Source organism: Lissotriton vulgaris, chromosome 1_1, assembly GCF_964263255.1.
Source record: "Lissotriton vulgaris chromosome 1_1, aLisVul1.2, whole genome shotgun sequence".
Taxonomy (NCBI): Eukaryota; Metazoa; Chordata; class Amphibia; order Caudata; family Salamandridae; genus Lissotriton; species Lissotriton vulgaris.
In genome coordinates, this window is record NC_141685.1 from 872,944,225 (window position 1) to 872,969,938 (window position 25,714).

General features: G+C 46.5%; 1 protein-coding gene across 1 annotated transcript in view; it reads left to right on the forward strand.

The window, feature by feature from the left end:
• The window catches only part of DDX47 (DEAD-box helicase 47), a 208,573-nt gene extending 183,552 nt beyond the window's left edge, over nt 1-25,021 (forward strand). Inside the window, exons 10-12 of the mRNA XM_086958190.1 lie at nt 14,257-14,327; nt 15,080-15,209; nt 24,296-25,021. Of these exons, the coding sequence (XP_086814316.1) occupies nt 14,257-14,327; nt 15,080-15,209; nt 24,296-24,421 (327 nt within the window). The 3' untranslated portion in view covers nt 24,422-25,021. The remainder of the gene's footprint in view (nt 1-14,256; nt 14,328-15,079; nt 15,210-24,295) is intronic.
• Nucleotides 25,022-25,714: the final 693 nt, after the last annotated feature.

Genomic DNA, 25,714 nt, shown 5'->3' on the forward strand with positions numbered 1-25,714 from the left:
AGAACAGCAAGAAATTTTCTTCGAGGACGAAGAGCTTGACAATGACCAGAGGCTGTTCCCAGATGTCAATAGCATTGACAGCCAGTGGAAACACACCGGCGCCAGCTCGCCGGTGGGAGGAGTCTACTCCTGCCCTTCGAGACATCCCCTCCAGAAGATATCAGTGGTAAAAAGGGTGGCAGACCGGTATGGGGTATACAACTCGTGCAGAAGACGGCACAGACATTCTTCCTCCTCTGGACTCTTGTGCCCTCGCAGAGCAGGAGCCAATGTCTCTGTATGCTCCCCAGCATTCTGGACCGGGGAAGGGAGGCCTTCAGGCCCTGCTTGGCCCCGACCACCGAGGATGGAGAAAACATATAAGCACTCTTACAAAGACACACAATACATTTAGAGAAATGCTATGGCAGATTCTATATTTGTGGCCACCGGAAGAAAGAGAGCCAACAGACATACTTCCACATGGTAATTCCCAGAGAAACTAAGGAAAAGAGTGAAAATGGTGGGGCACAAAATGTAGAGGGGAGCAGCAACACAGTGGAGGATCACAAACTCCAAAGCCCTCCTGAACCGGTAAACCCACCCACACATGTAGAAAATGGGTACGGTAATGAAGCACCTCCCAGCGCAGTTCCAAAGGCGGACAGCTGCACTAGTCAAAGAGGGGACTTCCCTCACCAACACATGCCTGTATTCCGCCCTCTGCACCGCAGAACCAGCTAGCAGGTGGATGGTCATGGGCACAATCCTGAGGAGACACCTGGCTACAGGTGTCTGGGTTCAAGAGCGAAGTGCAGGCAGCCATCATAAAAAAAACTTCACTGGAGAGCACCTGTTCAGTATGTTGGTAGTTGATACTGCAACTACTGAAATGGACAATGACTCGGCCAAGCATATGGTAGCATTGTAGTTTTGAGGCCCCCTACCTTCACACATGGCAGCAACAGCCAGCGGCACAACAGTGGCAGCCGCAGTCCACACAATGCCAGCCTTTTTTGTGTCAGAGAGCGAGATCAGCTCTCCAGAGGAGCCAGCTTTTCAACCAAGTGACTCTTCTTACCAGCCACCTCACCACAGAATACCAAGTGGATGGCAGAGTAAAGGACTTAGTTGTAGAGTGGAGGTGGGTAATAGCAGAAAAATAGATCCTAAATATCATACAAAATGGGTACTGCATAACACTTATAAAGTCAACTCCAGGGACCAAACCAAGAAAAAGACTGCACTCTACTTTGTAGGCAGAGCCTCTCCTTCTTAGAGTGCAGGACCTCTTGGAAAAAGTGGTGATAAAGGGAGTACTTACAACATAAATTAATCATGGAATCTACTCCACATTCTTCCTCTTCCCAAAACCTGGCAAACCACTAAGACCAATTCTCGATCTCCATTTTAAACAAGTTTATAAAGCCGCCACATTTCAAAATGTGCATGCGGCAAGAGATCCAGAACCAGTGGTCACAGGCAACCGAGAGATCTAGTAGTTGTAACGCGAAAGTGCAAGAAGAGTAACTTATGGGACATGAACAACATAATAGTGGGCAGGACTTTCACACAGCCTACACCAACTGTGAGGATCACCACGTACACTTTCCACGCAGGCTGTGGAGCACACATGGGGAACCTAAAAATCAGATGGGCTATGAAAATCTGAAGAAATGATCCAAAACATAAATGTCCTGAACTAAAAACTGTCCTTCTGTACCTAAAGGCCTTTCAGACACAAGTGAGAGGGGACACATTGCAAATACAGGCATACAACACAAGTGCAAACTTCTACCTGTACAAGCAAAGAGGGACAAAGTCCTGTGTGCTGTTCAAACTAGCCCAGGAAATATGAGCATTGGCCATTCAAAGAAAAATACCTTCACAATATATCTGTCAGGGGTGGAAAACAAAGAGGCAGACCGACTAGAAGTAGACAAGCGCCCTTATTACACAAATAGAAACTGAACGAGCTCATCGTGCATTGGAGCACCCTAGAGATCAAACTGTTCACAACACCAGCAAGATGCCAAGACTTCGCATCCAAGCACCCACACCACCACACTCAGGGTAATGCCCTATCAATAGAATTGTCTGGAAAATTTGTGTATGCTTTTCCACAGTCTCCTCTCATACATTTCATGATGAGCAAGTGCAAATAGTTACAAGTGACTATCCCGATTGCCCCACAGTGTTCAATTCAATTCCATTCAAAACAAGCTTTATTCGATTTTTGATTTAAAATCATAAAATCACATTTTTACAAATTTAAAAAAATAGACTAATTACAGTCCATACTATACAAAATAAACTTGATTGATATCTAAAAAAAAACATCTTCGGTCCTCTAAAAAATTATTAAAAAACAGGAAAATTACATTAATGTATTATCAAACAGAGCCAATTACAGGTAACTTCTAACTTTTATGACCGCTTTTAAAAAACATGATAGCATAAATACCATGTTCATCTCCTAATTGTAGAAGTTTCACGAATGCTGATCTACATGTACGAATCCCCCAGAATTTAAGGATTGGTAACAAAAACTTCTTTCTGGGATTCATGTCAAATTTACAAAATAGCGCGAAGTGAATGTTCGATAGGGATAACCTGTTGTCACAGGGGCAAATTAATGTGGCAGCAGACCAATCATTACTAGTTGGTAGAGTGACCATACGAAAAAAGGTACCCAATCTGAAGCGTGTCAACAACATGCGGGAGTAAGGGCTCTGGACCAGGACAAGATACGGTTGTAGTCCAAGGTGCCCCACAGTGTGGGGAAGTCATACCTAGTTCTCAGAGCTGCTGGAGATCACACAAGGAAATGTAAAGAGACTACCAGCAAAACATGACCTCCGGAGAAGGAAGATTCCACCACCCAGAAGTATGCAACTGGCAGCCTGGTTTCTGAGGGCATAGTTTTTTTGTTAAACCTCTTAAAACACCCATGAACATCCTGAAATAGGCTAGAAGGCCAAGTACAAGAAGGTGCTACTCCGCAAAATGGCAGCGATACGTCCTGTGGTGCAGAGACCAGGATTTGTTCAACTGTATGAGACCATTGTGGTCAGATACTGCGCACACCTGCTAGACCACAATCTAACTTGCCCCAGTATTGGAACTTTCATAGATTCCCATGCTTTGTATCATTCAACGTTGTCAGCCTGGGAGCCTCGGTAAATAGAAAGTACCATAGCAGTATGCACAAAAGAGAAAGTAAGTCCTAGCCCTCCTCTCATTTTGTAGCCTATCTCCCTCTTTTTGTAAAAGAGACCACATTTTTGCAACAACCAATCAGTTTAGCCTCACCCCATAGAACCCTCAGGAGAGAGCCTCAGAGCCTCAGATATTCTACCGCACGTTGTGCTAAGAGAGTCTCGTTTTTCTCTTCAATTAGTTTTCTACACCATTTTTTCTCTTCAGGATGTCTGAAAAGAAAGCTTTATTCAAAGCCTGTGCTACTTGTTCAAAGAAAAGACTATATGTGGAGGATAAGAATAAAGATTATATTTATTGCTTATACCCAGACCACAAGGCCACTGAGTGCAAGACATGCAGGACCTTCTCAACTAAGACTCTGAGAGACCGGGAAGGAAGACTTTTGACTTGGCTACAGAAAATGAAGTCTCGCAAAGAGGTTCTGTCCAGTGATAGTGAGGATTCCTCCTCAGCAACATCTTCGAGGAGGTCTAAAAAAAGGGGTAGGTCTTCCCCTTCTACTTCAGCCGAACCTCCTGCTAAAGCCTCTCAAAAGACCTCTGAAGGGTCTAAAAGGCTTTATCCCAAAAAAATCTCCTCATCACCCAAAGGAGAAAGAGGGACAGCTTCCTGAGGTGTCAAATGGAAAAAAGGCAAGTCTAGGCCTTTCTATTGCCTCTTCGCCATCAGAAAAGGAGAAGAGGCCAGGCGTGGCTAGCAGCCGATGAGGACGGACGCAGCCTAGAGAGGCTCCCGACCCTCAGCCCGATTATCCTGCTTTCATCCGGAACAGACGTGGGATCCCCGTGAAACTCGGGTCGATCCCACGATTACCGTCTGTGCCTGCTCTGGTCGAGTGGCGAGCCGACGGGACAACTACAAAGGGCGGAACGAGCCGCGGAGTGCCCGGATCGGAGGAGCGCAAAATGGCGTCATGAGAGTCGTCGGCGGCTGCTGACGGACGACAGATCTCTCCCGGTGCCCAGCTGAACGGAGATTACAGGATGTTCAGATTGTTTGTGGTCACCCCTAAGTACATGATGTTGCAATAATCTAGACGGGACGTAACAAGGGCCTGTACAATGGTTCGTTTGGCATCTAATGGGAGTAGGTCCAGGATCTTTTGCCGCATTTTAAGAATGCCAAAGCAGGCACCAGCCACAGATATCTGCTCTGAATAGGAGATGGTGTCCTCGAACCATACTCCCAGATTCTTGACCTTAGCCTTAGGGGGTCGGAGTAGGTCCCAGCTCCTCCGGCCACCACAAATGTGACTATAGCGAGGGCTGCTTACCAACTACCATCACCTCCGTCTTCCTTGCATTCAGCTTCAGACAGCTGAGCTTCATCCAGTTGGCAAGCTCCACCAGGCAGACCTTGAAATCAGATGCCATTCCTGCCTCCTTTTGCGCCAGGGTAACGATCAACTGTGTGTCCTCGGCATATGACATCAGTTTTAACCTGTGTCTCAGCACAATATCTGAGGCACCCCTTGAGACAGAGGACAGACTCTGGATTTAAAAGGATGTTGAAAAACCCGGAAGGGTCTATTCTCCAGAAAATGTTTAATTCACTCCCATGTCCGTCCACCGACCCCAACCGTTCCATCAGAAGGCCATGGGAGACTGTGTCAAAAGCAGCACTTAGGTCCAGAAGGATCAGTGCAGTAGTTCTTACCTCATCGGCTGCGGTTTTCAGGCCCTCTTGAGGCAAGAAGGGCCGAGACTGTACTATGTTGTGGCCTAAACCCCGACTACATTTCAAGGAGAACCTGTTTCACATCCAGAAACATGGACACTTGAATGTTTAAATGTTTCTCTGCGATTTTAGCAGCATAGGCTAGCAGAGATATAGGTCTCAGGTTTTCTGGGAGAGCAGGGTCTAAGGAAGCTTTCTTTAGCAGTACAAGAGCCTTTCTTTCAACTTCACAAAGATAGAGTGGTTCTTCGCACCAATCTTAAATTTATCCCTAAAGTAGTTTCTGCTTTTCATATCAATCAATCAGTTGAGTTACCTGTGTTCTTTCCTCAACCTGATTCTGTAGCAGAATGAGCCCTACATACACTTGATGTTAGACGTGCTATACTTTACTAAATAGAAAGAACGAAAGATTTTAGGAGAACAAAGCAACTATTTGTTGCTTTTTCCCCACCTCACAAGGGCAATCCTATATCCAAGTCCAGTATTGCAAGATGGATTGTAAAATGTATCCAAACATGTTATGCTAAAGCAAAGAACTTTGTTAGTACCCCATAGAGCGCCTTCTACTCGTAAAATGGGGACTACTATGGCCTTCTTGGGAAGTATTCCCTTAGTTGATATTTGTAAGGCAGCAACATGGTCTACACCGCACACATTCACCAAACACTATTGTGTAGATGTGTTAGCAAGATAAGAGGCAAATGTAGGCCAAGCAGTACTTAAAACTCTATTTCAAACAACTACAACTGCTACAGGTTAGCCACCGCTTTGGGAGTTTACTGCTATATAGTCCAATGCAAGCATGTGATCTATAGCTCGCATACCTCAAACGGATAATGTTACTCACCCAGTAAGCATCTATTCTTGACATGTAGAGCTGTAGATGCACATGCGCCCACCAACCACCTCGGTCTCCTGTAGTACTTGTTCTTAATTCACATTCATACGCATGGACAGCTTTATTCTGCACATACTACTCCATTCTCACCCTCTGCGGGAAAACAATCTAACAATGGAGTTGATGCCCATGTGCACTAGACTTCTCCAAACAAAAATAACATGCAAACATCCGGACCCAACACTACATGGCAGGAGTAGTCAAAGCTTGTGAATCTACAGCTTTTTTGAGTTTTATATAGCACGAACTAGACCCGAAGATATTGGGTATCAGAGCACTTTACATAGTGCCAGTTGCGTTACATGAGGACACATTTAGTTTTATTAGGCACTACATGCCAAGAACGGATGCTTACTGGGTAAGTAACATTATCTTTTTTTTCAAGCAACTTTTGGAACATTTATATGGTTCTGAAAAGTTTCCTGTTTTTAGAAAACCTTAAAATGTTGATGCAAACAGTGTGGCACTTCTGAATATAAGTATTTTATCTCTGGCTAACTTAAGCAACTGTGCCAAATGTGTCTGTTACCAAATAGTCATTGGACTTCTACCGTGTGCTGAAATATCTGGGCTGTCTGTTACATCAAGCCCACACACAATATGATGGGAGGAATGTTTGCAATTTGTCTAATCACTGGCAATAGGTCAGGGTATTATTCCAGCCCATTATTCCTTTGCCCACTATGCCACCTCAGATTAGACCCAACCATGTACAAATCAGTTTTGGCCCTGTTCCAGTAGGTGCAGTCAAGCTTGAGCTGCAAAGCCAGATCCTCGCTGAACTGGCATACAAGCAGCCTGAAACTGGTTTCAGCCTGATTAGGCCTCCTCATTTGGTTACAGCTTGTTTTCTCACTGTCCAGGCCTAACCAGGCTGAAACCAGCATTGGATCGATTGTGTTTCCTTCTGGAGGAGGCATGTCTGGCAGTTCCAAATAGACTGTTCCAATGAGGAGCAGGGTCAGTGCTAGTTGAAACCAACACAACCCGTGCTGAGTACCTCCTTTGCAACCACTCTGCTACACCTTAACTTTTTTGAATGTCTTTCCAGGCGGCATAAGTGTCTGGAAACTTTTTTGGAACAATAGCTCTTCAACATTATTAGGTGGCGCCGTGCAGCTTCAGCTGTAAAATTGGCTGCCACAGGTGAAGACATTGGCATATATTAGACTCCATCCGGTCAGCTACCTCATTTCTTGTATCTCTACAGCTCATTGACATAGATCCATAGCTCTCTGGGTACCTCACTGGCGAAAATTCCTCCACTTTTTGACAGCATCCATGTGTTGTGTGGTTTCTGATCAGAACGCCTAGGCCTGCGACTCATGTTGTCTGATACATCCAAGGGTCATTAGAGAGCAGGAGGCGAATCTGTTTTGGCCAAGCACCTCGGACACATGTCAAACCGTTCGCCAGCTCTAGATAGGACCTCCCACAAATAGGAAAAAAGAAGAAAAAGTATTGTTCATCCTGAAGGCACCAGTCATGCTCCCAGGACTGTTGCTGGTCCTTGACACCATTCCTGATGCAGGGGTATTTGTCAATAGTGCTAGTTTCTGACTTTAAAAAAGATCAGACCAGAATTCCAAGCTCTATTGACTGACTGAGCAAGTTAAGACCTTCCGTGTGGCTATGCTGGATTTGTTTCATATCCGCTCTGGCACCCCTGATGCAGCTTCCATGTGTTTAATGACCCTTGTGCTTACCACCCCGATTTCACTCCCACACAGCCTGTGCCCTTGGCACTTAAAAAGAGGCCTCTGGTCAAGCCGTTACCCATTTGGGGGGGCCGCCTTTGGTGCTGCCTATGAGTCGTTCTCAAAGCTTCTGTCTGTGCTGCCCTCAAAAAATATATAATACACTGATCTGATAAGAGTAACCAAAAAGAAGGTCTGAACATATTTTAATTACCTACTGTTGGCAGTCTTTTCCTCGGGTCCAAATATTTGCCCAGAAGGGAAAATTATTGGATTCATATTCCAGTGCCATGATTTCTGAATTATCAGGCTGGACAGAAGATGGCTAAGGCCAACAACCTCTTTCCTCCTTACTATTTCAATGCTAGCCTTTATTTTGATTTACAATATGCATGTTGCTTAGATCCTCCACTAGGAGAAGATATCCCTTCACCCTCAGGGCCGTCATCAGAAGAAGTGACTTTGTTCACAGTGGTATGAAAAGCAGCATAATCATGAGTTGACTCTACCCTCTGAGAAGTCAAATCTTGCATTTTGACTGAAATCTTGCAAACTTGTTCTGCAGCAGCTGAGCCTTGGATCCTTTTCAGTGAGGCATTACTAGAGGCCTTCCTAGCTTCCTGGAAAAAAAACCTTTTCGGAACTGCAGTATAGTGACAATAGCAAGGCAGTATTGACTTTCACCACATGACCTGAAGTCCTTGTCAACCCTTTGCCAGAAAGCCTAGTGGCCTAACCTTCTGTCTCAGACTTAAACCAAACTGTCTTCCCCCATCAGATATAGCATAAAAGAGAGAGAACTTTATGGGTAAAAATACAGTCCTTGTCCTTGTATTTCACCTCTGGGACACTGTCCACCTCCTCCAATCCATAGGAATGACCAGCACACTGCACTGCCGTACTTGCATGCATTATGCTTGCTTTTCAGTGTCAAGGCAACTGTATGGACATGCTCCTTAATGGATAGTGATTGTTTGGTTAGAAAGAGCTCTTCAAAAATTGCACAGCCACACTTGCTTGCAAGGCCTGCCCTAGCCTCCTCAGGGGTGCAGTTGCATCAGAAATTTACAGGCCTACTGTTAGACCTGGCTTCTTTTCCGCGCGGGTTCCCCTGCTGACCAGTGCAAAAGTGTATGTGCTCTGTATCTAAAATGTAATGGCATTTGGTTTCTCCATGATTGGCATATGTGATTTACTAATAAGCCCCTATTACTGTGCACTACATGTGCCTAGGGCCTGTAAATCAAATTCTACTTGTGGGCATGCAGCACTGATTGTGCCACCCACACAAGTCACCCTTCAAATATGTCAACAGCCTGCCACTGCAGGGCCTGTGTGTGCAGTTTTAAACTGCCATGTTGACCTTCCAAATTCACCTACTTGCCAGGCCCCGTAAACTTCCTGTTTACTACATGTAGGGTACCCCTAAGGTAGGCCCTAGATAGCCCCATGGGCATGGTGCAGTGTATTTAAAAGGTAGGATATGTACTTTTGAGTTTTACGTGTCCTGGTAGTGAAAACTGCTAAATCAATTTTTCACTAATGCAAGGCCTATCTCTACCATAGGTTAGCAGTGTATCTTCCAATTGGTAGCAGATAATAAATTGGAATTTGGTGTCCCTGGGCTTTTAGCGAAGTTGGGTTTTAAATTTCAGGCCAGAAAATGCCACTTTTAGAAAGTTTGTAGCAAGGAAGTGGGCCAGGACCTGTTATTTTTACGTCTTAAATTAGCGCCAGAGCAAATTATTTCTTTTATTTGTTTGGTATTTTATTTATACCTATTTCTTCGGCTTTTTAAAAAATTCTTTGTTGCAACAGAAAAAGACAATGTCTATATACAGAAAATACAGAAAATACTTGTGTGCATGTGATTAACAAAACATTAAACACCAAAAATGTCTTCTAAATACACAATCTAAATGAACATTGTGAACAATTCATAAATCAAACATCCTAATGTCTTAGAAGTCTTATATGAAGATCCTATTTCGTATATAGATATTATTTCATAAACTTTCAACAAATGTATGTACCAGCATTTCAGTTAAGAAAACATAACAAAATAAACAAGCACAGGGAGCACAGAGTCAAATACATGGGACTTTTCCTCTATATTCTGACAAATAAAATTCATGATTCCTTCAGGTTCAGTTGATCTCTAAGACTATACTGTATGTGTTTCTACCAATTCTGCTAAAGGTGTGAAAATATCAAGCACAGCTGATCCTGATCAACCCAGTATGGGTGAGGAGGAACTCATTTGCAGAACTGTTAGCTCCTAGTATTCAGCCACACTTTCCTCTCCTGCAAAGGGTAGTTGACCTCTCTCGCTGTAGGATGATCTGATCATCCAATCCGCAAACACTCAGTTTCCACATATAGAGATTGTGCAGTGCCAGCCAGTCTTTTTGCGTTCCTTCTGAAGTTGCAGAGATCATCCTGGATGCATGAGAACTTATTTTTAAATCCTTTTATTCAGCTTGCTGGAACAAGTTTGTTCAGTGGCGTGAGTCAGAATGCCTGAATCCCTTTCAGCATCGGCTTTCTGTTATCATGGGGTTCACCAGCAGTGGCTACAATAAAAGGGTATTTGGCTACTCTGTGAGCCTTCATGTTTACCTACTTTAGCAATTTTTGGCTAGATCGCCACTACTGGTACTGTTTCTGAAATTGTATAATTGTTACCCTCCCCCTCTTCAATGTGCCTCAGTGGGATTTGACTCTTGTATTGACTTTTCTAAGACAACCCCATTTGAGCCTCTCCACTGTTTCTTGTTTTAATCCGTTGGACGCTCATGATGAGCTGAGCTCGTCATGAGCCACGGTGGCAGTGTGCTCATGACGAGCTGAGCTCATCAGAACGCTTGCACGCGGGGCTAATTCCCCCGCTGTGCTGAACGTTCTGAAGAAATGGGTGTGGCCGTGACGAGCTCACCTCGTCATGAGCACACCGCCACCGTGGCTCATGACGTGCTGAGCTTGTCACGAGCACAGGGGCACTGTGCGCCCACCCCCTCCGCACAGCGGGGGAATTACCCCCGCGGCCAACGGGTTAACTTCTCACTCGGAAGACTATTCAGTTGGTGGCAATAGCATCAGCCAGTAGTTGGAGAACGTAAACCTCTTGAACTTTCCACCACTCGGCCTGTTCTACCTAAAATAAGCTGGTCCTGCCTATCCTCTCAAACTAAAGTACAATCTGCCATTCTATCACTATTTTTGTTTCCCCCACCATGGCGAAAGGGTGCATGCAGTATCTTGCATTGAACCCTCTATGGATGATCAGCTATTAGTGGGTTTCACTGGTGCTAAGAAGGGCAAAGCATTGACCAAATGCACCATTTCACGTTATATCATCCTATGTTTCAAAAATGGTTATGCCTCATCTAATAAAGATCTGCCAGAAGGCAGCTGTGCCTACTTCAGTTGCATGGCTGCTTCAATGGCAGTCACCATTGGCATTCAGTAGCTGTAATCTGCGTTTGGCCACCCTTGCACCTTACAGCTTCATATCTCGATTAGGCTTTGCCATGGTTGCTGCATAGGTTCTTGGGTTCATTGGCACTTTATTTCTCACCTTCCATAGAGCATTACATTGGAACTCTTTAAGAAGGTGAGGAACCGACCATGCTAAACTACTGTTAGTCGGCGACTTCAACTACTGGGCCAATGACTCAGCAGGGGGAACCTACTCAGCCGAATTAACTGATCTACTCACAGGGCTGAACCTAAAACAGTGCATCTCCTCCGCAACACACATCAAAGGACATACCCTGGATCAGGTATGGTCCAACAATCTGCCTCTAACCAGCTTTGAAGTCACACCATGCATATGGTCTGACCACCATCTCATTAGATTCACCTTAAATAACTCCAACCTCCCGATAACAACTAGCTACGACCCTGGCTCACGTAGAAGCTGGAGCACTATTAATAAAGATCAATTCTTAGAATCACTGACTAACACCATCCCTACAGTTCAATCATCTGTCAACCAACGCGAGGAAGACCTATCAAACTGGCTGATGACTGCCAGTAATATATATGCCCCCCTTAAGAAATTACACCGGGCCTGCCGCCACAAAGCCCATAAATGGTTCTCACCTGAGCTAAAAAATTGAAACTTGACCTACGTCAAGCAGAGAGAAAGTGGAGACACAAATACTCCCCGGACGGCAAAAGCAGGTTTCTACAGGCACGTGGTACATATAAAAAGGCGATAACTACCAAAGCCGAATTCTTCTCGTCCAAAATCATGAATTCCACTAATCGCTCTAAAGATAACTTTTCTATCGTCAACAAACTATCCAACCCGGACAGAATTAGTGAAACCCAACCCCTCTCAAACCTTATGCGACTCTCAATCATTTTTTCATTGAAAAAATTAATACCATTAAAATATTATTCCCAGCTGTCCGAGCCCGGCATATCACATGAAACCTAAGAACGCAGAAAAGCTGGCACAATTCCCACTAATAAACTAAGAAATGTTCTCAGACCAACTAGTCAAAGTAAAATAGGGATCTCCTAGAGACTGCTGTCCTCCAAGTATCCTTAAGGAAATATTCACTGCCTGCCCAAGCCCAGCCGTGACTCTCCTAAACGAGTCACTGCTCCAGGGCCAGGTACCAGAGTACTTTAAAAAAGCCATAATTATCCCCTTATTAAAAAAACCAGGAGCTGACCCCAAAACGCTAACGAATTTTCGGCCAATATCGCTGCTCCCATACTTTGCTAAACTGCTTGAAGCCCATGTAGCCAAATGCCTATCAACCTTCCTGGAGAAATCAGAATACCTGGACACCCACCATGCAGGCTTTCGCCCTGCTCACTCAACAGAATCAGTGATTCTGTCAGTATTGGACACTCTGAGAGACCAGGCAGACAGGGGCCTCTCCCAAGCCCTGGTACTTCTGGATCTCTCGGCCGCCCTTGGCACGGTCGATCATAACATCCTGATCGACCGTGTCAGGGATGCGGGTGTGGAAGGCTCTGCCCTAGAATGGATCACATCATTCCTCACAAACCGATCCCAGTCAGTCCATCTTGGTGGCTTCACGAATCCCTTGATTAAGTCCATATGTGGAGTCCCGCAGGGCTCCTCACTCTCACCTCACCTATTTAATCTCTACCATCTCCCCCTAGTCGACGCATTAAAAGAAAGGAACATTAAAACCTTCAATTATGCTGACGACTTCCAGCTAGTATTTGAGATTAGCGACTCCCCGACCTCCATTCACAAATTTCAATCGACAATGCTATTCATCCAGGGCTGGATGAATAGTAATCAATTGAAATTCAACCCGGATAAAACAGAACTAATCTTCACGGGAGGCTCACGCAACCCCTGGAGTCCTCTGTGCTGGCCCAAAGAACTAGGTCAAACCCCAACCCCATCCAAACACGCCAAAACACTAGGAGTGGTGGTCAACAGTGATCTCACCATGAAATCCCACATTGGTTCTGCCATTTCCACCTGCTTCTTCCAACTAAGGAAAATAAAGAAAATCAGCAGGTACCTCAATCAAGAAGCTAAACTTCTGGCAGTCCTGGCGATGGTGATCTCGCACATTGACTACGCCAATTCCCTCTACTTTGGCATCTCAGCTTACCTCACTCACCGCCTCCACCTAGTACAGAATCAGGCAGCCAGACTGATTCTACAGGAAAACAAACGCCAACATATCACCCCTCTCCTGGAAAAACTCCACTGGCTTCCTGTACCACAGAGATGCGCCTTTAAAGTGGGATGCATCATCTTCAAATCCCTGAATGACAAAAGCCCTAAATTCATTAACAGCATGAGCAAAAGATAAAACCCAACTCGTAACTTAAGATCCGCCCACCTACATCTTTTGACAGCACCCTCCTTCAAACAAACGTTTTGGAGGATCCATACTCTCTACACTGGCTCTAATTACTGGAACTCCATGCCGCTAGATATCCGGTCCTGCACGGACCTCATGACATTCCGCAAACTTAAAAAAACATGGCTTTTCTGACCGGCTTACAAGTAACTTTCGAACATTTTACACCACCTTCACCTATTTCCAGTAGCGCCATGAAACCAATCTGGTGTACGAGCGCTTTGCAAATCAACTTTAACATAACATAACAATCTGTGGTAGATGTTTCCGTCAGAAGAAAGTTATTAATCTTCAGTAAAATAGATCTGGTGGGTACTTAATCTTGGAGTTAGTGCTGTGATACCCAGAGCTCGGCAAAAATTTGCTTTTTTCAATGTTACTTTCTTGGTTCCCTTCTACTTACCTTAATGAGGTGCGGCAAAGGTACCAGGAGCTGATTTTAATGTACAGGTTGGCACCTAATATACTCTGTTGTCACATCCAGTGAGAAGAGTAGCGGCTACAGCAGTATGGGACCTCCTGGCAATGCTGGAGAGCTGGGTAGGGTAATATTTTTTGGAATAATCTCTAGGAAGATGGTGTATCCTCTAAAATTTTAATTACCGAAAGTAAGTAACCTTTGGTCGGCCTTAAAAGACTGTTTACCACCAATATTTCTGGTACAATCTCCTACTCTCAAAACACAACTCCCCCTCCCCTATCCCTCTCTCTGACTAGGTCTGCACTAATGGCTTTTCTCTCTCTCTAATGACTTTTCTGTCTATTTTTGTAATGACTAATTGTTGGCCTGCTTATCTTTATTGTTCAGTGCAGTTCTATGGCAGTGTTTATGGTTGTCTGCGAGACCTGGCAGTGCTAAGATCATTTGTTTATCCAAGTTATACAGTGAAATTATTTTCTCTGATCTAACCAGGACTACATCCATCGTGTGGGAAGAACAGCACGAGCCGGCCGGTCTGGAAGGTCCATCACGTTTGTGACACAGTAAGTAGATACCAGATCAGAAGCATGAGGATATTAACCGTCCAGGCAACTAGGTGTCACTGCATGAATGGTATTTGGCTTCTCATCCCAGAGGCAGTGTTACTTCATCAGCAACCTCCGCCTTCTCCAGCAGGTGCCAATAAAGGGGCATTCCCTTTCCAGGGACTGAACTACTTCAGCAGGTCTCAATGGAACAGTAGCACTGGGTGCTCATAAGCCAGGTACTCTATAATTTCAACAGTACTCCAACCCCTCCAGCATGTGTCACTGTAAGAACATCCTTGGACTCTTGTTCCCCCTTCCTGGACATGCAGCTGTAGTGTAAGTTCTCAATGTGACCAACTCGTAACTTAGCCTGCAGAGCTGCAATAACATGATACAAGGACCCGCGTGAGTTCAAGGTTTGGTGTTCAGCAGTGATATTTCTCACGAGCCCCGGGCCTTCCTCGCTTCACTGTAAGATCGCCTTTCTGTGCCTCCAAAAAACCTGGATCTCAGATCCATCAACCTGCAGCTATTACTGCTACCGCCAAGCACAGAGGCAGAGCCTTGTAATCTACCAAACTCCCTTCCTTATCTCCTACGGGAATGACTTAATAAAGCGTTGATGAACATTTCCTGCCCATCAACAACAAAGGACTCCGTGCTTTCCTTGCATCGAGACTGGTCTGTCCCTTGTGCAGTCAGATGATTGTGGGACATGTACGCCTTGCAAGTTCTTTAAATGAAAAATACAACCTTCTCTTCCCTAGATACGACGTGGAGTTGTTCCAGAGAATTGAACACTTGATTGGAAAGAAGCTCCCTGAATTTCCCACGCAGGAAGAGGAAGTGATGATGCTGGCAGAGAGGGTGGCAGAGGCCCAGAGATTTGCACGCATTGTAAGTACAGCGTATAGGACGGAATTGATCATCTTAAACTTACAAGCTGATGTGGAAGGCAAGGGAGGAAAGACAGATAGGAGATCTGCTGCTTTGAAGGTGGTAGTCATTATTGCAGTTGGTATGGAACAATTTTCAGAGGGCTGATAAAGACTTTGCCTGGTTTCTTCTCTCGCTCGTGCTCTCTCTCTCTCTCTCTTTGTCTGTTTCTCTGGGTTTTTTGCTGGTTCTTCTTCTGTGTTTGCATCACTGGTAGTATCGTCTGACACCCTACTGTGGGAACAGAAGTCCTCCATGGTTTTGAAAAGTGATGCTGCCCTGCAATGTTAGTTTTTTCACCTCCTTTGGGTTTCCTGTATTTTACTTCACAATCTGCAGGTCTTCTAAGGTGTTCCACCTTTTATACAGAGACATTTGAAGGGATGTACATCCCAAGTGCACCCTGCTTTATAGTGAACCAGGTTTTGATGTGGTGGAAAGGGTTTAATATTCAGAGGGTCAGGCCTTTTTACATGCATCACTCACTGGCAGTGAGGCTGCCTACCGGCCCTCCTATAAAGCCTGTTCTGTCATCCATAACTGGTGCCCTTAGCTTCCTTTGAGTAAGGCTAGCGCCGGGAAACCTCCGGGTAGCTGTGCGCTTAATAAATGTAATAATAAATAAATAAAGGCAAGTGTATTTCATGCGTGTATGATCCTGAGACTAATGACTTTCATCCATTTTCAGCACTGTTTGTCTGAGGTGGCGGGTTCCACTGGAGGTTGCTTTAGATCAAACACCCTTATAAAGCCAAGCAAACCAGAAGATGTTTGAGACACCTGACCATTGTCCCATAGGATAAGGTTAGTCACAGGACTCTAGGATATAATATCTAGAGTGCTGTGGCTATAAAAACGTTTAAGCTTGCATCTCGGCCCCAGAAAGTCTTTGGACCTACTGTTTTTCCCCATATCATAATTTTAGCAGCCCTTCTTAAATACCTGTTAGTAAATTCCTATTCTTCCTAGAAGTTACATCGTTGTCTGGGCATTGTTTGAGTATGTACTGTCCTTCCCTCCTGGAAGAAACCCTTGACTACTCAACTTCACCACCCGAACAGAGAAGTACCCAAAGGAAGGAATTTCGTTTTCCAGATAGCCCTGGGACACAAGTGGTAAAAGGCAGTGCCCACCACTATAGTGTTCTGTATCTCTGACTACCTGAGGATCCCTTAAAAAGCCACATAGAGATGGGCCAAACAATGGGAATGCAAACATCTTGATAATATAATCCATTTAAAGATGTTAGTTTATTTCCAATAAGAGGCCATTTAAAGTGGCAGATAACATGGTGAGGGGAGAAGTCTTGTAGTGGAGAGCTGCAAGTTAACTGATCTAAAGGAGATTAGTACAGCTAAACGGTTTCACCCTGCGGAGCTACAAATTTTAATCCCTCACTTTGTTGCTTCTTAGCCCAGTAGGAACTGGTCCTCCGAGCCAGAGACTAGCTTGGTAAATATTGTCCTCTGTTTCACTGTTTATTTTCTGACCGGATTTGTTTTTCCTTCCCTGGACATGACAATTTGTGATGCTCCGCAGTGAAACCAAGGTAGCTCTTCTGAAGTGGCTATTGTACCGTCACACCAGGCTATAGTGGTGAGTGCTGGCAGTGCCAGCAGACCATTGACCAGGGATATGTAGGTATTTTAGCTTGCGCCCCTTGCTTGGAGGATGTGTACCTGCTCTCACCTTTTAAAGTTGGTTGAGACCCCCTCAACATGGGCCCTTTCCTTGTGTGTGTGTTATGTGTGTGTGAGAGAGCCTAGCAGTCTGTTTGATCGGTTGAGTGCATTTGGGGATGCCCTGTGTGCTTCATAAGATAACCGATTCGCTGTGTTCTGTCGTAGACTAAACATGACCTGCCCAAGAGCACCCAAATGCTGCCCTATAGAATAGCATTGACCTTAGGGTTCAATGATATATGAACAACTATTGCATAAATGTTGTGTTCGAGGCATGAGGGCTGCTGAATTCATATCTGTGCATATATCGCCGCCTAGTGTTGGGTCCGGATGATTGCACATTGTTGTCCTGGAAGAGTCTTCGAAGTATCACGAGATAGGTGGCTCCTCCCCTGGACTACAGTGCGCATGGGCATCCTCTCCATCCTCAGATTGTTTTTTTCCGCCATTGGGTTTGGATGTCCTTATCTCGACTCCAGTTTCCAAAACTTGTACTCTTTACTCCTAAGGCCAAAAGGCCTTCACAGCGTCGGTATTGTATCGTTCGGTGCCTGTCCCTTTCGAGTTCTTCAATCGACGTCGAAAGACTAAATTTATTTCGACAACACAGGCCCAGACTACATCGACGATAGAACGGACCCCATTCAAGCGGTGTCCCGTTTGTTATTCGAAATACTCCAAGTTAAATGTGCTCCCAGTGTGCAATACATGTTTGTCCCCCGACCACGACGAGTCAAAATGTTTCGCCTGCTCGAAGTTCCTCTGGAAGAAAACTATCAAACTTCGACGCGCGGCGAGTCAGTCGGCCCAACAGTCGGCCCCTGCACCTGCGAACATCTCCGATGCCGGAGACGAAGAGGTCCTCCCTGAAGAGGAGGAAGACTATGAAGACGTTCCCGAAGAAATGTCGGAACCGGCGTCGGAGCAGGACTCCAACTTCGAGGTGGACGAGCAGGCCGAAGAATACGTCCACGACCAAGACGTCGTCGAGGTAGGGGACGACAATGAGGCCCTTGGGGCCGTCGATGACGACTCCAATAGAGAGACGAGCCCGCCCGCAGTTACGCGGCCTATCACTACCATACGGCCCCCTCCGGCTCCGGTCGAGGCATCGCCGAAAGGCCTTAGCCAAGATCCTTCTGCACGGTCTACAGCCCCGCGCCAAAGCCAGGCTAAGACCCTTTCCAAGGAGCCATCGGTCGATTCCACGAAATCGAAACGGAAACAGGTGGAGCCGAAATCGAAACCGAAACTACTCAAGATGGTGGTCGGTTCGACGTCGACGCACGTCCAAACAAAGGCTGTCGACGATCCTTCGGCGTCGAAGATGGCCGTCGGCTCCAAGACTGGGTCGTCGAAGCAGGCCTCGACCAGCAAGCACGTCGCCTCGAAGGGCTCGGCGTCGGCGCAGACGTCGACGACCAAACATGGCGAGAAGAGCAAAGACCTTCCGTCGAGGAAAAGTCTCGAGACAAACCTGTCTGGACTCAAGACTATGCTTGGAAAACGCGCTGAAACGACAACCAAGGATGCCCCGAAGGTTGTCGGCAACGCCCAAAGATGGGGGCCCAACGCGCCGGGAGCTCGATTCGACATGGGCAAGCGAGCGGCCTACACAGGCGTCGAAAAGGCCCGAATCAGCCGTTTCAGGCTCGAAGCCAATAAAGTTTGAACTTCCGCCTACGGCCCGCCCAAGCATCCCGAACGCCATGACACCGCAGAGGCTTCCAAGACGTCGAAGGTGTCCTCCAAGTCCACGCACGAACAGGTCGTCTGTCACGAGCCTTCATATGACAACCAGGCTAAACTCATGATTGAATCGGATACAGGCAGGCTTACCGTCCATAAGCGGGAGGTCGCGCCTGAACATCCGTTGGAAGGTTACAGGATTCCCCTCAAAAGGAAGATGGTCTCATCTACCTCTCCTGTTCTTTTTGAGCCTGTTCAGGACTATTCGCAACATGTGCCTCATTCTCCAACTCAGAGTGAGGAGGACTTAAATACAGACTAATGGCCAAATGGCATACTCTTACCACACAGACCCTGATCAGGATGACTCGCATCAATGGTCAGGGACAGGGGATCAAGGCGATGACCCTGATGACCCCCATACAGCTCCGGACTCACAGTCCTACAACGTTAAACCATCTCCAACTGAGGACACCGCAGCATTTAATGCATTAATTGAACGTGCTGCCCTTAACCATGACGTCGACATGCATGCCGAGCCAGTGGATGGGGATTTCTTATTTGACACCTTCTCAACATCTGAACGCTCCACTAAAACACTACCCATGCTTAAAGGGGTCCTCAAGCATGCAACGGACATTTTCAAGGAGCCAACCAAAGCCAGGGTTATTAACCCCCGGATCGACAAGAAATACAGGCCTGCCCCTGTGGACCTCACCTATATCAAAGGCCAGCTCCCCTTGGACTCCCTCGTGGTGGCTAATGCATGCAAGAGGGCTAACTCTCAAACCAGTGGTGACGCTCCCCCTCCGGACAAAGAGTCAAAAATCTTTGAAGCGTCTGGAAAGCGTGTGGCAGCGCAAGCCGCTAATATTTGGAGAATAGCCAATACACAGGCCCTGTTGGCTAGATACGACAGGGCGCACTATGATACACTAGAACAGTTAGTGCAGCACATGCCTGATATGTACAGAGAAGGTGCAGAAATGGTTATACAAGAGGGGAAATTAGTCTCCAATGCGTCAATCAAATGCGCTCTGGACGCAGCAGACACAGCGGCAAGGGCAATTAATACTAGCGTGATGCTGCGACGCCATGCATGGCTGCGCATCTCAGGGTTTAAATCCGAGATCCAAACTACTCTTCTCAATCAGCCGGCTAACCCGGACTTCCTGTTTGGACCGGAGGTTGACACAAGACTTGAAAAAATGAAAAAAGACACTGAGACGGCAAAATCCATGGGGGCTCTACAGTCCCAGCAGTTTCGGGGCTCTTCCTTTCGTCCCTCCGGTAACAGGGGAGCTACAAGAGTACAGGCTCTACAGCACTCCCAATACGCCAAAGGCAACACGCAGTCTACCTACACGAAAAACACTAGGGGTGGATACCGTGGGAACAGCGCCAAAGGGAGAGGACGCGGCAATACCAACACCAGGTCCTCCGCTCCCAACAAACAGTGACTTCTTGTCACTGCCCCCCGACCATCTAACACCTGTCGGGGGAAGACTCCAGCAGTTCCTGCTTCTCTGGGAAGACATTACAACAGACAGGTGGGTGAGACAACTTATCCGGTACGGTTATTGTCTAGAACTAACCTCCACCCCCCCCAACATACCCCCAAGAAACCGTCCTATGTCCGCAGAGCACACGCACTTATTGCAGCAAGAAGTACTCTCCATGCTGCAAAAAGGAGCCAGAGAACTCGTGCCTGTAGAAGAGCGGGGTACGGGGGAGTACTCTCTGTACTTCTTGATTCCAAAAAAGGACGGGTCCCTGCGGCCCATTCTAGACCTCAGACCCCTCAACCAATACATCCTTTCAGAGCATTTTCACATGCTAACCTTACAACAGGTCCTGCCGCTGCTCCGTCAGGGCGACTTCCTAGCCACCCTGGACCTCAAGGATGCATATTTCCACATTCCCATTCACCCAAGTCACAAAAAATATCTCAGGTTCACTATCAACAATCAGCATTACCAGTTCAAGGTTCTGCCGTTCGGGGTCACTACTGCTCCCAGGGTCTTTACCAAGTGCTTAGTGACTGTGGCAGCGCACCTTCGCAGGCAAGGTGTTCACGTGTATCCCTACCTGGACGACTGGCTCGTTCAGGCCAGTTCATCCAAGCAGTGCGGCCGCGATATGTCGCGGACCATTCACCTCCTTCACAGTCTGGGGTTCTCACGCAACTACTACTCACCTGCAGCCAGCCCATGTGCAACAGTACCTAGGCGCGACACTAAACACCCAGTCTGCCACAGCGCAGCCGAACCCTGCCAGGGTCAACAGCATGCAGCTGCTCATTCAGAGGTTCCAACCTCAGCGATCCCTCCCAGCGCAGGTGTTCATGCAACTGATCGGTATGATGGCATCCTGCATATGCATAGTCCCGCACGCGAGACTGCACATGTGTCCCCTTCAAGAATGCTTAGCCCGACAGTGGAACCAGGCTCATGGCCATCTAAAAGACCTAGTGTTGGTGACCGGTCGTGCTTACAACTCTCTGCATTGGTGGAACGCACAAAACCTTTGCAGGGGACGACCGTTCCAAGAACCTGTCCCACAAATAGTGCTAACGACGGACGCATCTCTCCGGGGTTGGGGAGCGCATGTCCTTCACTACACTGTGCAGGGACTATGGACAACACAACAGCAGAAAATGCATATCAATGTGTTGGAGCTGGTGGCAATCTTCATGGCACTGAAGGCATTCAAGTTGCACCTGTGCAACAAGGTCGTGTTAGTCCGGACGGACAACATGACCGCCATGTATTACATCCAGAAGCAGGGAGGCACGCACTCCCTGCAGCTGTCTCACCTAGCCCAGAGCATGTGGAAGTGGGCCATTCAGAGGAACATCTTCCTCATGGCGGAGCATCTCCCGGGTGTCGACAACCAAATGGCGGACCTGCTCAGCAGGCACAGCCATCCGATGCACGAGTGGGAGATCCACCCGTCTGTACTCCATCCATACTTCCAACGGTGGGGTCATCCAGACATCGACCTCTTCGCCACAAGCGAGAACGCAAAATGCCCAAACTTCGCCGCCAGGTTCCCACACCCGCAGTCTCAGGGCAATGCGATATGGATGAACTGGTCAGGCAGATTTGCGTACGCTTTTCCGCCAGCCCCCTCATACCTCTGGTGGCGCGCAAACTGCAACAGCACTCCATGACACTCATCCTGGTCGCTCCAACGTGGGCACGGCAAGCTTGGTACACCACGTTCCTGGAACTTTCAGTGGTGCCTCACCAGCGGCTGCGCCTCACTCCCAGCCTCCTCACTCAGAGCCATGGCGACATTCAGCACCCAGATCCCCAACAGTTGAACCTTGCGATTTGGCTCCTGAGGTCATAGTTTGGATACCTGAACTTGCCTCCTGAGTGCATGAACATCATCAAGGAGGCAAGACGACCGACTACCAGGGCCTGCTCTGCAGCCAAATGGAAGCAGTTTGTTATTTACTGCTCCAACAATGACATTAATCCGTTGGACGCATCTACGCAAAACATCATATGTTACTTATTGCATCTGTACCAATGCAACCTGGCATACAGTTCAATCAGGATCCATTTGGCGGCCATAGCCTCTTACCTTCAAAACAGGCAGCATCTTTCCGTTTTCAGGGTGCCTGTCATTAAAGCCTTTTTGGAAGGACTTAAGAGAGTAATCCCTCCCAGACACCCCCCCTTCACCAGTCTGGAACCTAAATATCGTTCTCACCAGACTCATGGGGCCACCCTTTGAGCCACTCCATTCCTGTGAAATACAGTTTCTTACCTGGAAGGTGGCTTTCCTAATAGCTATTACATCGCTGCGGAGGGTCAGTGAGCTGCAAGCCCTCACAATTCTGGAACCCTACCTGCAAATTCATGCAAATAGGGTGGTGCTTCGCACCAACCCTAAATTCATGCCAAAGGTGGTTTCGCAGTTCCACCTTAACCAGAACATAGAACTGCCAGTTATCTTTCCTAACCCTGACTCAGTGGCAGACAGAGCACTGCACACCTTAGATGTCGAAAGGGCTCTCCTGTATTACATCGACAGGACAAAAGACTTTCAAAAGACTAAACAGCTATTCGTTGCCTTCTCTCCACAACATAAAGGCAACCCCATCTCCAAGTCGGGTATAGCCAGGTGGATTGTTAAATGCATCCAGATCTGTTATCAAAAAGCTAAGCGCACGTTAACAGTTCCCCCTAGAGCGCATTCCACACGCAAGTTAGGGGCTTCCATGGCTTTCCTGGGTTACATTCCTCTAGAGGATATATGTAGAGCAGCCACATGGACCACCATACATACATTTACCAAACACTACTGCGTAGATGTACACTCCAAACAGCAAGCTGCTGTAGGACAGGCTGTTCTCAGAACTCTCAGACTGCTGGCACGGGCACCCGCCAGTAAGGAGGTAACTGCTATTTATTCTATGCACAGATATGAATTCAGCAGCCCTCATGCCTCGAACGGAATATGCTACTTACCAGTATGCATCTGTTCTTGGCATGAAGGGCTGCTGACATTCATATCGCCCACCCTCCTCCCCGGTGCCTGTCGCAGCTGTAGCTCTCAGAATCATTTTCAGGCATGGTCATCACTTTCAGTATTACACTCCATCTCTGCCACAATGGCGAAAAACAATCTGAGGATGGAGAGGATGCCCATGCGCACTGTAGTCCAGGGGAGGAGCCACCTATCTCGTGATACTTCGAAGACTCTTCCAGGACAACAATGTGCAATCATCCGGACCCAACACTAGGCAGCGATCTATGCACAGATATGAATGTCAGCAGCCCTTCATGCCAAGAACAGATGCATACTGGTAAGTAGCATATTCCAAATTGTTTTAGGGATCTATCTCGACCCAGAAAATGCTAGCACCTTTTGTTTTTATTTGTGTATCATAGTTTTAACTGTCTTATTTCAGTATCTATTTATTTCTATTTTTCCTTGAAGCACTTTTTAATTTCTTCACTTTCTAGAGTAAACGTTTACTGGTCACACTGCCTTGGTGAGTCAAGTGCCCAAAGGGAGTTATCCAGTAGGAGTGTAGTAGCATTGGTGGCCCAGGGACACCAGTGATACAGTTTGGCACCAGTAGATAATGCAAAAAAAGCCACTCACTTCCTCAAGACCCCAAAAGTAGGCCTCACATTGGTGAACAAGTGTATGGGATCACTAGATTTAAGCCTTCAGAAGAATCTAATACCACTCAAGACCCAGTGTATTTACAGTAAGATGCCATTTACCAGGAATGGTGTTACAGGGTTTGCTCTAAAGAGCCTTAAGTTAACTGAACTGAATAGTTAAAGTGTTTAACTCGCCATGCACAAATAAAGATCAGATCATTGCTAGCAGTCTTGTTTCCCAGTCCAGTGGTGATGGATCCTCTGAGCCATTGATCTGAGATAGTTCTGTCACTTCAGAGGAAAGGCCAGTTGGCAGTACAGATTTCTTCCCTTCATTTACTCCTTCAGTGATCCTCCTTCCCCCAACAACCTCTTTACTTAGTGGGTCCTAAATTGCTCAGACGGCACTCATGAAGATAGAGTTCTGGATGAGACTGTAAGAAAAAGGATTTGAACCAAAGAACCTTGCTGCCTGTAAACAGGCTGCTGTAATATTCTCCTCCCCCTTGCTCTCTACTTGGGTAATATATGATCCCTTTTCTCTCTGCAGGAGCTGCGGGAACAAGGCGAGGGCAAGAAGAAGCGACCACGAGAGGAGACAGCTGAGGACGCTGAGGGGTCTTTGGGCGTTCGCAAGAAGGTGGCAGGCGGGAAATTTAAGCGAAAAGTTCACTAGCCCAAGACAGCTAAAGCGGTTACCATAGGACATTTCCCCCCTCTTGGCCCGGAGTTGAGGGACTGCACAAGCCATAGACTCAACTTGTTTAACACTTACAGGCCAAACTTGGCAGAGTCCTCTTCGTGTTCAAGAGCTGAGCTAACTCTGGATAGCGTGCTAAGGAAATTTTGGATACCGATGTCCCTTGTCACATTCATACCCCATCCATACTCTTAACTTTAGGGTGATGTGTCTCCCTCATGTCAGAAGACCCCATCATCTCTGGAGCACCAGTATGGAAGAGTAAGGAGAGGTTTTCATCTTCATGATCTCTGCATATTTTATGTAAATAGTTGGATTTGTGATTTGTACAAGTGCAGTTCATGCCAAGAACCGCAACAGATGTCTGCCAACGATCATCACTTGTTGTTGGGAGCTTGCTGCAGTGGGCTCACCAGCAGGAAAAGGTTGTTTGCAGTTTGCAAATTACACTGTCTAGTTCTTCCTGTAATTTCTGCTGTTTTGCCATCAGAATAAAGAAATGACTCACGGTGCGGCTTAACAACTCCCTATGAATATCGTTTGTTGGATTTCACAAATAAATTATTTTTGTATGTCTTGCGGCTCATCCTAGAATACCTCTCTTCCTGTTGCCATCACCTAAAGATCAAAAACAGACAAGAAAAGTGTAGGTCTCCAGCAGTGTAGACTACGAGCAGAGCATTGTGTAAAATCAAGGCAGTGCAGCTGTGGTTTTTGAGCTAGAGAGTTGAGTTCAATAAAATTAACTTTTTATATGTTGGCTTATCACTGTGAAGCTCCAGTTCTCCAAGTAACACAATTGAGAAGTATTTTGTCTTGCTTATCCTTTGTTTCTAGTGTCTGTCATCGCTTAAGAGTAATCTTGACTGCTCAGGCTAACCCTGGAGAGTTAAGTGCCCTAAGGAAGTGACTTAGACAGTTTGAGTGCTCTGGTACTGGCAGTCATGGGGCGTTGGTGGTTACTAATACTGTTGCATCTTAATGTCCAATCCTCGCCTCCAGTCATGTGCTGTAAATAGGACCCCAGTGATGTTCTCTGTCTCTGCTTTGTGTGTACGTATTGTTCAAAAGCTATTTAAATAGGCTCTAAAACTCATTATCACAGTAATATACCTACCGGCTACCCTGAAATAGTTGTAACTATGACCACAAGAAAGCTGTAATGAAAACTGCCAAAGTAACTGCCAGTTTGGCCTCGTGGTATGCCTCATTGTGACCTCACTGGCTGTAAAGAATGGCAAACTAGTTGTAATAGGTACAGAATATCTC